This window comes from Phacochoerus africanus, chromosome 15 (genome assembly GCF_016906955.1).
Source record: "Phacochoerus africanus isolate WHEZ1 chromosome 15, ROS_Pafr_v1, whole genome shotgun sequence".
NCBI classification, from domain to species: Eukaryota; Metazoa; Chordata; class Mammalia; order Artiodactyla; family Suidae; genus Phacochoerus; species Phacochoerus africanus.
Genome location: NC_062558.1, coordinates 134,510,212 through 134,525,455, shown reverse-complemented (window position 1 = coordinate 134,525,455; position 15,244 = coordinate 134,510,212). Strand labels below are relative to the sequence as shown.

Genomic DNA, 15,244 nt, shown 5'->3' with positions numbered 1-15,244 from the left:
TCACAAGCCGGTCAATTTAAATCTTTTTATTAAAGCAGTTATGGTCACTGCCCCACTGTGTCTAAAATTTTAAAAATATATATTCTTAAGGTTTGAATATTTGGGGATGAGGTTTCTGTTTTTACCTCTTGAGCCTTTTCCAGAAAAGCCACTTACACGTTATTAAGCATTTCCAGACTTCTGAGTTAAGAGAATCCAGCCTTCTTTTCTCTAAATTCGTTGGAGGAGACATAGAATAGAATCCTAAAAGCTACAACTCACATTTTAAAGCCCTGCTGAACACAGACTGTCACCCTGGATTCTGGAAGAGATGCAGGACTAAACTGGAATGGCCCCACAGAATCCAGAATGCACCTGTCAGCCAGCCAGCAGACACGCATTCTAAGGCGATTCTGTAACGCCAAGGACACGCAAAGTGCACGAACTTCTCGACCATCTCCATGGTTGGGTGTTTCAGGCTGAGCAGTCTCTTCAAACAAGGACAGTTCTGATGTGAAAGGTGCCTTTTGGGGACTAAGGTTCAATTTTCTACTCAACTGATCCTCGGTTCTCTCAATAACTTGATATTCAACACATTCTTGAAGTCAACAGGAACGTTTTAGTAAACTGTATTCTTAAGAATTCCCTGGAAACCAGCCTGACCAAACCTGTATAGAGATGAGTTTTCACGCCTTTTAAAACACCATGCGAAGTCGACTAAGAACGGCCAGAGTAAGTAAACTGAGCAAGACCTTGGTGAGTGGTGAGACAGACAGGAAAACGATGGTACCATGATTAAGTAAGTTTTTATTGTCACATTTAACTGCTTTGTCAGATATACATTGTAGGTTTTGGTGTGGCATAAAAATAAAAATATTTTCCTGAATGTCAAAATCTGAACAGAGGAGGTGGCGATGGCACTTGGAAAAAAAAAAAAAAAGGAAATTCACACTGGTGCTGAAGCCGCTAGAAGGGAGCTGATAAACATGGGAACGTATGTGCAGATACGGGGGCTGCAACATTTCAAACTGCATGGCAGAGTGTCTAAGGCCAACAAAACTGGAGGGTAAGGTAGAGACCCCACAGAGCAGACAGCTGAAGGACGGCAGCTCGAGCGCTTCATTTCCAGTCACACGAGAGTAAACGACCTTCCTACAAAATCCAACCACCTTCTTCAGAACCTGGATCTTAAGCCTCTTCAACAACTTCCTCATTCTTACAGGTCTGAACTAGTCCAAAGGAAAGGCAGTTATCATCCAAAGCATTAGCTTCGTGGGCTGACCTCGTCATCAGTGAGGGGAGGGTGGGTGGTCCGGCCACTTCCAGACCAGAAGCCTGTCATGCTCAGAACGTCTTTAGTGGTTTCAGGTATTCTGGGCAAGACCAGAAAACAAGCAGGAATTGAATAAACACGTAAGCGCAGCCCAACACAAAGTCTCTATACATTCGCAGCTATCTTCCAAATGGCCACTTCTTAAAAAAAGGGATGGTTATTCAGACTGGAAATGAACCTTTATTCCCAAGATTCCCAAACAGTTTAGGAAGTGTCTTTCCTCCACATAGAAAACTAACACTAGGATCTGTCAGCAGATCTAAGCGAGTTATATTCCTGACGTGTGAACTTCGCTAAATCCACTGGGTCTGGAATCTGTTCCTCCTAAAACTCGGCCCTGGAACATAACTCCTTTCTGTTGTCCGCTGCTGTGTGTCCTTCATTTAAGACTCCACGACACAGACCATAAATGTGGCTAGTGCAACAGAGCAGTCACTGTAATTCCTCGCAAGAAAAATAAGTCATTTATTTCATGACATACTTATTTGGATGATCACTTACTGGTAATTAGTATTTCTACATTTTTTTTTTAAAGGCAACCATTTTAAGTGACAATACATATCAGGCTAGTAGAAAAAAGTTGAAACAAAGCCCTCTCTTTTGATCTCACAAAGTCATGCAGACAAAAGAAGGTACATCTGATTTGTTCCAAACAGGCTTCTTGGAATTATCAAAATTTCTTTTCTGGCAAAGATGAATTTGGCTCATCATAGAAAGAAGGTTCTTTGAAGGCTGCTGCTAAACTAGTTTCCCTTTGAAAAAAAGTAAATTTCAAGGCATGATAGTGCAAGAGGTAAGTTTTTGATTTATAGAACATTTATAGACTAATTGTGCTTAGTCTCTAAATTCCAATTTATTTTAAAGAACAGAAGCTAGTTGATAAGTTTATCTTTGCCTAAATTGACCAGTACATCCATGAATCGCACCAGAATGAGGACAATTTGATTATCTTAATGATTCTGTCGTGAAACCTGCACACTGCATCTGCAGGTGAGGCCCGCAGATGTGAGGCTCCTATAGGTTCTGGGCCCAGGGAATCCTGTCTTGGGGAGACCAGGGGCCTGAGAGAGCAGCTGTCCCCCAGAGTAAGTCTGCAAGAAAACTCTCTCAACAAGCGATGGAGGAAAACAGCGCTCGGTGGAGAGTTCCTTTTGTTTAGTTAAATCTGGGAGGTCTGAGTGTTCCTGGAGCCCCCGTCGGGATGTGTCACGGGCCGAGAATCCCTCGAATGTGAGTATTCGCTAGTAGAGGGCTCTGTGGGGTCAAGCAAATTCTCATAATCACTGTCGTCGGACTCCTCGGCACTGTCTCCAGCTGCTCCTCGGGGTGGAGGAGGGTCCGCCCCGCCACTTCCAGGGTATTTCAGTCCCGCACTGGTGGAGGCATAACTGGAGGAGCCCACGGCTTGAGGTCGAGGCATAAAGACGCTAGTTTCCATGCGAGAGTGGCTCAAAGTACTTTCTTGATTATTTGGGTGAAGATCAGAATAAGGGGGAGGAGGATCAGAGGCTTCTGCGTCTCCAAGTGCACTTCGACCTTCAGCTGCAAACCCAGGATAGGGCAGCCGAGGGCTGAACGCTGGGTCCAGACTTTCAGATGGCATCTGCCTGCTCAGCATTGCCTGCTGCAGTCCTGGGTGAAAACAGGAAGAAAATCGTAACACTCGGTATTTTCACAGCTTTGCATTTCAATACATTAAATGGTCAACCTGACTGTTCTGGGAAACTGCAACGAAGCGGCAAAATTTAGTATCACTATTAATTGTTTTACATTTGCACAGTACTTTATAACTGACAAAATGTCTTTCTATACAGCAATTCCTTTAAGCCTCAAAACCGCCCTGGCAAGTCTCATTGCCATCATTTACCCCCGCTGTTTCCGTCATATGGGCAAAGCAGCAGAGCGCAGAAAGGTTGAGGGAACTTCTCTAAGAGAACCGCTGGAAGCGGGGCCCAGATACTCAACCAAAGCCGGTGCTGATTCCCTCACCTGTTGCTTCCCGTGCTCAAAGACTGTGGGGACAGAAGGATAAAATAAGCAGTCCTCACCACCTGGCAGTCATTTGAATGTGACTTTTTTCCTTGGCAGGCTTCACATCAAAAAACATACTTCTTGACAACTACTTTTCAAATGCTCTTAAACATCTCCTTCTTCTTCTTCTTCCCTTTTTTTTTTTTTTTTTTGTCTTTTTAGGGCCATATTTGTGGTATATGGAAGTTCCTGGGCTAGAGGTCAAATCGGAGCTTCAGCTGCTAGCCTACAGCACAGCCAAGGCAACCTGGATTCTAAACCCACTGAGCAAGGCCAGGGATCAAACCCACATCCTCATAGATAGTAGTGGGGTTCATTACCACTGAGCCACAACAGGAACTCCAATATCTCTTCCTTCTTAAAAGTTCAAGAGTTCCTAGAGTTCCCGTCGTGGCACAGTGGTTAACGAATCCGACTAGGAACCATGAGGTTGCGGGTTTGGTCCCTGCCCTTGCTCAGTGGGTTAACGATCCGGCGTTGCCATAAGCTGTGGTGTGGGTCGCAGATGAGGCTTGGATCCCGAGTTGCTGTGGCCCTGGTGTAGGCCAGTGGCTATAGCTCCGATTAGACCCCTAGCCTGTGAACCTCCATATGCCGCGAGAGTGGCTCAAGAAAAGGCAAAAAGACAAAAAAAAAAAGGTCAAGAGTTCCTGTTGTGGCTCAGCAGTAACAAATCCAAATAATATCTGTGAGGATGGGGGTTCAATCCCTGGCACTGCTCAGTAGGTTAAGGATCCAGCGTTGCTATAAGCTGTGTTGTAGGTTGCAAATGTGGCTTGGATCTGGCGTTGCTGTGGCTGTGGTATAGGCTGGCAGCTGCAGCTGTGATTGGACCCCTAGCCTGGGAACTTCCATACGCTGCAGTTGAAACCCTGGAAAGCAAAAAAAGGTTGGTAAGTGGCTAGTTTTCCAGGAACTAGGCCATAATTTTACTGCATTTTTATTGTGGTCAAACTGAAACACCTCCACATCTATGAGTTTGTAGCCTTAAATTGCTTTTAAGTACATTTAAAAAATATTATTAAAATGATACATACTTATAAAAATTTAGAAAAGAACAATAACAACAACAAAATAGCCTGCGATTCTATTATCCAGATAACACTGTTAAAATTTTGGTGAAAAGAGTACAGATTTGGGGTTAAAAGACATAAACTTTAGTTGTGAGGCCCCCAACTTTTCTGAATTCCAGTTTTATTATCGAGCCTGTGTGTGTTTGTGTGTACATGTTTTTTCTATATCCTCAGTGCATGGATGTTTCCAGACTAGGGGTGGAATTGGAGCTACAGCTACACTACAGCCACAGGCACGCTGGATCCCCAATCCCCTGAGCGAGGCCAGGGATCGAATCAGCATCCTCACAGATAACTAGCTGGATTTGTTTCCGCTGTGCCATGACAGGAACTCCTGTATATGTGTATTTTAAACAGAGCCAAGATCATATGTTTATATCATTTTATATCCTAGTGTTTTCATAAGATTACATACTACCAACTATAATGGAAAAAATTAAAATCATTTTAAAAAAAGATTATATACTATCTTGTGTCATTAAAAATTCACTTCAATACAGATGGCCAACAAGCACATGAAAAAATGCCCAACATCACTGATTATTAAAGCAATGCAAATCAAAACTACCATGAGATACCACCTCATACCAGTCAGAATGGCCAACATTAATAAGTCCACAAATAACAAATACTGGAAGGGGTGTGGAGAAAAGGGAACCCTCTTGCACTGTTGGTGGGAATGTAAGCTGGTACCACCACTACGGAGAACAGTATGGAGGTACCTTAGAAAACTACACATAGAACTACCATATGACCCAGCAACCCCACTCTTGGACATATATCCAGACAAAACTTTCCTTGAAAAACACACATGCACCTGTATGTTTACTGTAGCACTATTCACAATAGCCAAGACATGGAAACAACCTAAATGTCCATCGACATTTGAATGGATTAAGAAGATGTAGTATATTTACACAGTGGACTACTACTCAGCCATAAAAAAGAACAAAATAATGCCATTTGTAGCAACATGGATGGAACTAGACTTTCATACTAAGTGAAGTAAGTCAGAAAGAGAAAGACAAATACCATATGACATCACATATCTGGAATCTAATATACAGCACAAATGAACCTTTCCACAGAAAAGAAAATCATGGACTTGGAGAAGAGACTCATGGTTGCCAAGAGGGAGGGGGAGAGAGTGGGAAGGATAGGTAACTTGGGGTTAATAGATGCAGACTATTGCCTTTGGAATGGATAAGCAATGAGATCCTGCTGTGTAGCACTGGGAACTACATCTATTGTCACTTGTGATGGAGCAGGATAATGTGAGAAAAAAGAACGTATACAAGTATGTGTGACTGGGTCACCTTGCTGCACAGTAGAAAATTGAAAGAACACCGTAAACCAGCTCTAATGGGAAAAAATTAAAATCATTAAAATAAAAAAAAATTCACTTCAATGGCCATACAATATTCCATTATATAGAAATACCAAAATGTATTCAACTATTCTACTGTTGTTTATTCAACTACTCTAACAGGTTGTTTCCAAGATTTTAGAATTACAAAGTTGTAATTAACATTCCTATGCATAAATCCCCGCTGCCATTTCTGATTATTTTTAGAAAAACGTAACAGTAGAAATGGATCGGGCATCATTTACCTGGAAATATAAATTACATTTTAATTGGTTTGCAAATATTATTAAATTTGAAAAGTTATCCTCTTCTCTCGTTTACACTTGATGTTATTTGCCGTGTATTTTATAGATTTTACTTACGAATGTTAAATCTGGTGGCATTATAGCAAATATGTCTGTTACCACGCTGGAACTAAATACAATAGATCCTGGGCCTAATTCTCATTCAATCAGCTGGTTCTTTAGCTTAATGGTATCCAGGAATCCACGGCCACCAAGAGAGAGGCATTTAAAGCCTTCATTGGGACCCTGCCTAGGCATCAAACAGGAAGTTAAGAGAACCTTAGGTAGCTCTTTTATGTGGCTCTAAAGCACACAGGACACAGTCCCCACATGCATGGCAGGCCAGAAACATCACACCCACTGTAAACAGACCGCATCGCTTCTCGGGGTTTACTCCAACTCGCTTCAGCCTTTCTACCTTTGGTCTTCTTTTGCTTCCGGTTCGGGGATGTGAGCAGGAGGCCATGAAAAACTTTGGAAAAGCCTGAAGACACGTCGGTGCCCTCCCCCACGGCCTAACTTGGGGCTTGCTGAGTATAGATGAAGTCACCTAGTTTACTGTTTCGTTTGATACTGAATGGTAAGATTAATAGGAAACTCACTTCTTTCTTGTTCTTTTTCATTCTTCCTCTGAATGATTTGTCTTCTTAATTTGTTCACTTCTGCCTGACAAGATTCAACAACTCGCTCACTCTTTTCTACGTCTGCACACACTGCCTGAGGGGAAAATGACAGCAAAGAACAATTAGTTTCAAATACAAGCACAAGGCATTTCATAAAGACAGCATTGATTATAACCCATGGAAGAGTTAAAAAGCAGACACCTGGCGTTCCCATTGTGGCTCAGTGGTAATGAACCCGACTAGTATCTGTAAGGACGTGGGTTTGATCCCTGGCCTTGATGGGGGGTTAAGGATGCCGTGAGCTGTGGTGTAGGTCACAGACGTGGCTCGGATCCCGTGTTGCTGCGGCCATGGTGAGGGCTGACAGCTACAGCTCTGATTTGACCCCTAACCTGGAAACTTCCACATGCCATGGGTGCGGCCCTAAAAAGGACAAAAAAAAGAAAAAGAAAGAAAGAAAAAAAAGAAGACACCTAAGGTAGAACAAAATTAGGAAGGTCTAAGAGAGTATGCTATTTAGCTCATGTGTTTTTGAAAAAGAAAGATAAAATGAGAGAGATTTCATCTTTCCCCTTGCTTACCCATTTTTATTAATATGAAAGGGGATTTATTTTTTCTTTTTGGCCGCACCTGTGGCATGTGGAAGTTCCCAGGCCAGAGATCTAACCAAAAGCTGCAGTAGTGGTAACACTGGGTCCTCAACCTGCTGAGCCACAAAGGAACTCTAGGGAAGGAATTTTTGATACCAGGCTGGCACGCAAGGATGAATGAAACCCAGGAATGAGATGCTTTCAACTTTTATTTACAATCAGCAATCAAGAATCAGACAACATGTAGATTTATTTCACAGAAACTATAATTAGAGAGAGCTGATAAAGTTGTTTCAAAGTCAAGATTTAAGAAAAGGTAACTATTTGAGACCATTATCAATGCGATTTCACCATGCCTACAGGGAAGTGGACGTGATGTTGGTGTTTGCAGGACAGGCCTTATTCAATAGGCAATGAAACGTTTAACAGTCACTTTGAAGCCTGTTAGACAGTGCTGTTAGTCTGAAAAGAGCACGGTCAGGAATTCAGGACAAAAAACTGTTTTTCACTGCACGTTCCTTCCATAGCAGAAATACCAGAAAGGGCAGGGAAGTAGGCCGGTCACCCGTGAGCGAGGCCGTCTCAGAGTTCCTGACGCTGCTGCGTGTGCCAGGACCCTAATCTGGAGCGCAAACACTGGACGCTGCCCTTCGCATGCTTTCTTCTTTGCCCGGGGCTCAACTCAGTTTGCTTTCCTTTTTCAGTGGCTGCCTTCATTCCTCTCTCTATCCCTTAGGGCTTTCCTCCTCAAAGCCAGGCTTTCTCCAGGCCTGGGAGGGCTTCTTCAGCCCCACCACGTTCCTTCCTGTTCTCAAAGGCTCTTTTGTTCTTAGGGTTTTAGAGCAAATCACTCCTAAGAACTCTCTGGGATGATGAAAAGAACGTGGGAAAGCACTGTCAGATCCTAGCTCAGGATCTGGCCTGTAGGAGACGTTTCCATAAATACTTGTTGCATGAGTGACCAGGAATGAAGAGGCTCGCCTGCATCCTCCCACGTGAGTGGGAAGCAGAGCTGTCCCGAGTTCCGGTGCTCCCGGTGCTGTCTCTCCTTAGAGTAAAGTGACGGGACAGCTGCGTCCTTAGCAATCCTGCTTTAAACGTGGACTGCATTTCCCTGGGAAAACGCTAACGCTGTCATTAGAGAGGTCACAAGTACTTAAAACAGTGGTCTTGACGCTGCACTGCAGAGCCCCTACCTCAGGCACAGGCCCCTACCTCGGAGGCAGGCCTGAGTAACTACTCCACACGCCTGATCTCATTTGGGGAAAGTGTGAACTGACTTTGGGGCCACAATTCACATGTCAGTTGGGAGATGACGGTGATGATGACAATTTTGCTTTTTAGGACCTCGGCTATAGCACATGGAAGCTCCCAGGCTAAGGGTCCAATCGGAGCTGCGGCTGCCGCCTACACCACAGCCAGAGCAACTTGGGATCCGAGCCTCATCTTGTAACCTACATCACAGCTTCACAGCAATACCCAATCCTTAACCCACTGAATGAAGCCAGGGATCCAACTGTGTCCTCAGGGATACTAGTGGGGTTCGTTACTACTGAGCCACAATGGGAACTCCCGGTTGTGAGATTATTAAAAATTAATGTAGATTTTTTTCTTTTTTTTTTTTTTGCTTTTTAGGGCCACACCCACAGCACATGGAGGTTCCCAGGCTAGGGGTTGAATGGGGAGCTATCACAGCCACAGCCACAGCCAACACGGGATCCGAGCCTTGTCTGCAACCTACACCACAGATGACGGAAACACTGGATCCTTAACCCACTGAGGGAGGCCGGGGATCGAACTTGCATCCTCATGGTTACTAGCCGGATTCATTTCCACTGAGCCACAACAGTAACTCCAAATGTAGAATTTGGAGTTCCCACTGTATTACAGTGGGTTAAGGATCTGGCACTGCCACAGCTGTGGCATAGGTTGCAGCCGTGGCTCAGATTCCACCCCTGGCCCAGGAACTTCCACATGCCATGGGTGCAGCCAAAAAAAAAAAAAAAAAAAAAAAAAAACAAACCACAGTTAAAGTAGAATTAAAAGCATTTGGGCAACAGAAATGAGATGAAAACCAGTAAATAAATCGGTTACCTGCACCTTCTCCTGAAGTGCATTATAAACCTGATAAATCGCCCTGATGTCTTTCATTACTCCATCCTTGTCAAAAAAGTCAGTACTAGAAGACAGAGAAAGATACACAAAGTGATGAGAGCCTCCGTGAAAGGGAAGACACCTTTCCATCGTTTCTACCTCAATCTACTACTGAAACGCTGCAACTCCAAGGTGACAACGTTCCGTCTATAACATGCCCAGAGCCCTAGAATTACAGACGGGAAGAAAAGAGGGCCTGTGTTACCAAAACAACTGAAAAATAATTAAAAGTTTAATTTTTCCTAGTTCACTCTATACATTTTTAGCGACCACAGTTAGCTTTTAGAACTTCGGAAATACACATAGGCTATCCAAACTTTTGGAGTTCCCGTCACGGCTCAGTGGTTAACGAAATCCAACTAGGAACCAAGAGGCTTCGGGTTCAATCCCTGGCCTTGCTCAGTGGGTTAAGGATCCGGCGTTGCCGTGAGCTGTGGTGTAGGTCACAGACATGGCTTGGATCCTTCGATGCTCTGGCGTAGGCTGGCGGCTACAGCTCCAATTAGACCCATAGCCTAGGAACCTCCATGTATCATGGGAGTGGCCCTAGAAAAGGCAAAAAAAAAAGACAAACTTCCGTATCAATTGTGAAAAAATCTGTGGTAAAAGTAAACAATCTTTAGATGAGAGTAAGATTTTGGTACACAGTGGCAGTGGTCTAGAGAATTATCTTATACTGCATTTTTTTTTTGTCTTTTGTCTTAGGGCCTCGCCACAGCGTGTGGAGGTTCCCAGGCTAGGGGTTGAATTGGAGCTGCAGCTGCCAGCCTACACCATAGCCACGCCACATCCAAGCCGCGCCTTCAACCTACACCACAGCTCATGGCAACGCCGGATCCTTAAGGATCCTTAACTCACCGAGTGAGGACAGGGATTGAACCTGAGTCCTCGAGGCTGTTAGTCGGGCTCATTAACCACTGCGCCACGACGGGAACTCCCTTACCGCATTTTTCAGTGTTATTCATAGCAAAGGAGTTCACACTTCTACATAAAACTTTTAAAAACTGTTAACAAAAGAAAGGAAGATACATTCATTTTACCTTTCAACTTACCCATGTTCTTTAATAACTTTGGCATAACTCTGAGAAGTATTTGGCACTGAAGACACTTTATACTCTTGCTGGCTAGTATTGCCTAGATTGGGAATAGCAAGGGATATCCTTTGATTATACCTGTGGGAGGACGGAGAGAGGTCACGTTGAAAGCGCTGCTCTACTCGAAGCATACATCTTGGCAACAGAGGCCAGAGTCTCTGCGCTGGGGACTGACAGGAGGTCTCACAGAGCCCTTCCGTCCACAGACGACCCAGGGACCCGGGAACTGGAAGCTTCCCCCTTCTCTTAAAGTAGAAAGGCTATTGTAAACCCCTTGAGGGCAGGATCATGTCTGATGCACCTTTTGCATTTCCACAGCAACTGACAGTGCTGAGGAGGTTTGAAGTGCTCAAGAACCTACGACTAAGGAATGAACTCTTGCAAGTGGCTATTTAACAGTAATTGTTTTCACTGATGTCGATTTAATTTCTCCTACTACCTGTGAAGTTCTGGAGGGACACCATATCATATGATTTTTTTTTTTTTTTAATAAGTTCACAATGCAAAACCCTCCTTAACCAGTAGGTGGATCAATTTTGCAGTTCTGTCTTTGAAGTCCATGTTTGAAAATTACAATCAGCTGCCAGTGCAAGAAACTACTTGTATGTAATGGATTATGGAGAAGCGATGATGATTTCCAGGTGTTTATTCCTATAAGAACTGATGCATAATTAACATCCTGCTAATACTTCTTGATACAAAAACAATTTTAATTTATATAACTAACTGACAGGAAAATACCTTCTCTAAAAACAAAGACAACTAGCTAAATGAGAATTATAAACACTTTTTTGTGCAGATGCTATACAATGCTCATTTCCAAAGTCCTAAATCTCAATTATCTGGATCAACATCTTTCCTAGTTATGGGGGCTGGTGGGAATGCTTTTTTTTTTTTTGTACCTTCGATTTGGTCTAAAGAGAACATATTCTAAAGCATGAGTGGAATTGTTGGCGGTGGAGATGAAGCTGAAGAGAAGGAAGACAAGGTCGGGCACCCCCAGGATGCGGGTGAGCTGCTTGTGGATGACCTGTTCCCTGTATGACATCTGCTGCTGTGTGTTCCGCCGGAATCTGTACCACCCTATAACCTTCTGCAACCAAAACAGAAGGAAAAAAGTATTAAAAGTGGCATGAAATCTTGCAGATTTAATGTGGAATGTATCCACACAAACACTTGTATCACAAATGTTCATAGCCAGGGTTATGTGCAAGAGTTCAAAACTGAAAACAAGCCAAATGTCCATCAACAGATGAGCAGACACGAGTTCCCGTCCTGGCACAGCGGAAATGAATCCAACTAGTAACCACGAGGTTGCAGGTTCAATCCCTGGCCTTGCTCAGTGGGTTAAGGATGTGGCATTGCCGTGAGCTGGGGTGTACATCTCAGACACAGCTTGGATCCCTTGTTGCTGTGGCTGTGGCGTAGGCTGGCAGCTACAGCTCCTATTCAACCCCTAGCCTGGGAACCTCCAAATGTGGCAAGTGCAGCCCTAAAAAGACAAAAGACAAAAAAAAAAAAATAAAATAAGTTCTTAAGCTTTTTCTTATGCATACTAAAGTTCGAAAATCTGTTATACTAACAATTTAATTATTTATAAGAAGACTCATAATCTTGGAGTCTCCCTTGTGGCTTAGCAGTAACAAACCCAACTAATATCCATGAGGTGGGTTTGATCCCTGGCCTTGCTCAGTGGGTTAAGGATCTGGGGTTGCCGTGAGCTGTGATGTAGTCTCAGCTAAGATCTGGCATGGCTGTGGCTGTGGCTATGGCCAGCAGCTACAGTTCCTATCTGACCCCAAGCCTGGGAATTTGCGTATGTCATGAGTGCAACCCTAAAATAACAAAGAAGACGACAACGACTAATCTTCATACAGCTTCTTTCTTGCTCCCAAGTAGCTATGTTACAAATATTTTCACTAATTATCACAACACCCTGGGAGGTGAGTGGCATTTTCTCCACTGAGTTCACATCACATACCAGGAACTACAGCAAGCAAAGAAATAGTTCCTGCCTATAAGGAGTACTATTGTAAAGAAAGCATAATTTCCAATGATATTAAAGCAACTGCTTCTGATATTCTTTAAATATAAAGAAAACTGAAACATATCTGACACTGTAAGTCTTATAAAAGAGGTTCTGTCCAAGGTCACAGGCTAACGAGTGACAGCCAAGATCTGGAACCTGCCTGCCTTTTCCCATAGCACTATACTCACTTTAAAATGCCACATTATTCACACAGCGGTGGTCATAAAAGAGTGAAAAGTAGTTTTTCCTTAAAAAAAAAAAAAAAAAGATAAGAAAAATTATCACCTAGCTAGAGCTGCTAAAGAACACTGCTCTTTTCACCGAGTCTGCGCACTCTGTGTTTGGCCCTGGGTTAGCTCCTCCACAGGACCGGGGCCTTCCCATTCCAGCCAAGGCCCGAACAGCTCAGCATGTCTGCTGGTTAACGGAGTCTGGCAAGTGGCTACTGGATAGGTACTACTGCTTTTCACTTGTGCTGATTCTAATTGTTTTATTCCGCTTGCATTCTCTGAGAAGCAAGGAGGCTTATACATTTATTCTGGATATCAACCGAGAGTAATCAACTTACTCCTTTGATATTTGCTAACAAGACAACCCCTTCATTCTGGTCAATGAAAGATGAGATGCCAAAATGGTTCATGCTCGTGACATCTGCGATTCTACCGTTTAGAGCAAACGAGCTGGTTGCAAGGCTGTTGGGAGACGAGGTCACTGGTGTGGAGCAGCACGCTCCTGATATCAACGATGGAAAATTACGAGGCTCTTTCGTGAAAACCTTATCTCTGCTGAAACTTCAGACAGTATTTCACAAAGATTCTCCTGTCTACTCTGTGCTAGACATTCACTTACACTTTCTGGAGCCAAAGCAATTTATCCCACCACCGGGCACACTGTCGTCTTTAGGTTGGGTTCTTCCCGGCCTTAAGATGATATGAAGACAGCAGTTAGGGCTGTCGTGATCTACTTTGGAGCAGATGCTTTCAAGAAGGCAGAAACCTTCCTCTCACTTGCTTTTTTGGCCTGGGCCCAAAACCTGAGGCTGGGGGACACTTTGCAAACACAAGATGGATTCTGCCAGGGTGGTAACTGAGTACCCAAAAATTGCCCTACTAGAGGATTTTCATATCAAAAACATTAGCTTAATTTTAAAAAAGCTGTTTTATCAATATTCTGGAGTTTCTATACTTGAGAGCCACTTTTTCCTCTTTTTTCTTTTTTTTTGGTTTTTAGGGCGGCACCCACGGCATATGGAAGTTTCCAGGTCAGGGGTCAAACAGGAGCTGTAGCCACTGGCCTAGGCCACAGCCACACAGGATCCAAGCCAAGTCTGCGACCTACATCACAGCTCATAGCTATGCCAGATCCCAGACCCACTGAGCAGATCGAACCCTAATCCTCATGGATACAGTAGGATTTGTTTCCACCGCACAACAACGGGAATTCCAAGAGTCACATTTTTTTTTAGTAAACATACTTCTAAGAATGCATTTTATATTTTAATTGTGACAAAAATCTTTATTGACTTGTGTTTTCTAATAGATAATTCTATGACTCAGGGAACTTTATGTAGTTACTAAACTTCATCCAAGTCTTAGGATATTTCAATTAAATATTAGATTTGAAGCTGGCCTGGCAAAGAGTTAATTTTTTAAATTTTATTTTTATTTTTTAAAATAATTTTTAGTACCTTTATTTTTAAATTTTTTACTTTATTTTTTTTTGTCTCTTTAGGGCTGCACCCTCAGCACACGGAGGTTCCCAGGCTTGGGGTCAAATTGGAGCTGTAGCCACTGGCCTACACCACAGCCACAGCAATGCATGATCTGAACTGAGTCTGCGACCTACACCACAGTTCATGGCAACGCCAGATCCTTAGTCCACTGAGCGAGGCCAGGGACTGAACCCGTGTCCTCAAAGATACTAGTTGGGTGTGTTAACCACCGAGCCATGACAGGCTCTCCCTAAATTTTTTTTTTTTTTTACATTGGAGTATAGTTGATTTACACAAAGAGTCAATTTTTGAAAAGTTTCCATCAGCATTTTGAAGAATTGATAACTAAAAATATTTTTATATGTCAGATATTGTTTAAAGTACATATATATTTTTAAGCCTAACATTTAAAATATATCTTTGTAGGTAGAATTATAACCCTTTTTTTTTTTTTGTCTCTTTGCTATTTCTTGGGCCGCTTCCGCGGCACATGGAAGTTCCCAGGCTAGGGGTCGAATCGGAGCTGTAGCTGCCAGCCTACGCCAGAGCCACAGCAACGCAGGATCTGAGCCGCGTCTGCGACCTACACCACAGCTCACGGCAACGCCGGATCCTTTAACCCACTGAGCAAGGGCAGGGACTGAACCCGCAACCTCATGGTTCCTAGTCGGGTTCGTTAACCACTGCGCCACGACGGGAACTCCAGAATTATAACCCTTTTGAAATGAAGATACAATTTTGTACCATCTCTGGGGACAAAAACCCCACCCAAATCAACTATAAAGCTTTTCAGTCTAAATGTTACATACCATCTTTGTTTTGGGGCTAGAAATATGAATTTTTGAAAAAAAAAACTTGAGTTTATATTACATATAAGATACCACAGGAAATACAATGAACATAAAATTCCACAGCAAATTCCACAGCAAATAAAATATAATTTCCAAGTAAACTGAATCAACAAACGTCTGTCTTTT

The 15,244-nt window shown here is 43.1% G+C and overlaps 1 protein-coding gene across 1 annotated transcript in view; it reads right to left on the bottom strand.

The window, feature by feature from the left end:
- Positions 1-769: 769 nt before the first annotated feature.
- ABRAXAS2 (abraxas 2, BRISC complex subunit) overlaps positions 770-15,244 on the bottom strand; it is a 30,918-nt gene continuing 16,443 nt past the window's right edge. Inside the window, exons 5-9 of the mRNA XM_047759940.1 lie at positions 11,430-11,620; positions 10,486-10,605; positions 9,374-9,458; positions 6,669-6,783; positions 770-2,944 (exon numbers count right to left, since the gene is read on the bottom strand). Of these exons, the coding sequence (XP_047615896.1) occupies positions 2,472-2,944; positions 6,669-6,783; positions 9,374-9,458; positions 10,486-10,605; positions 11,430-11,620 (984 nt within the window). The 3' untranslated portion in view covers positions 770-2,471. The remainder of the gene's footprint in view (positions 2,945-6,668; positions 6,784-9,373; positions 9,459-10,485; positions 10,606-11,429; positions 11,621-15,244) is intronic.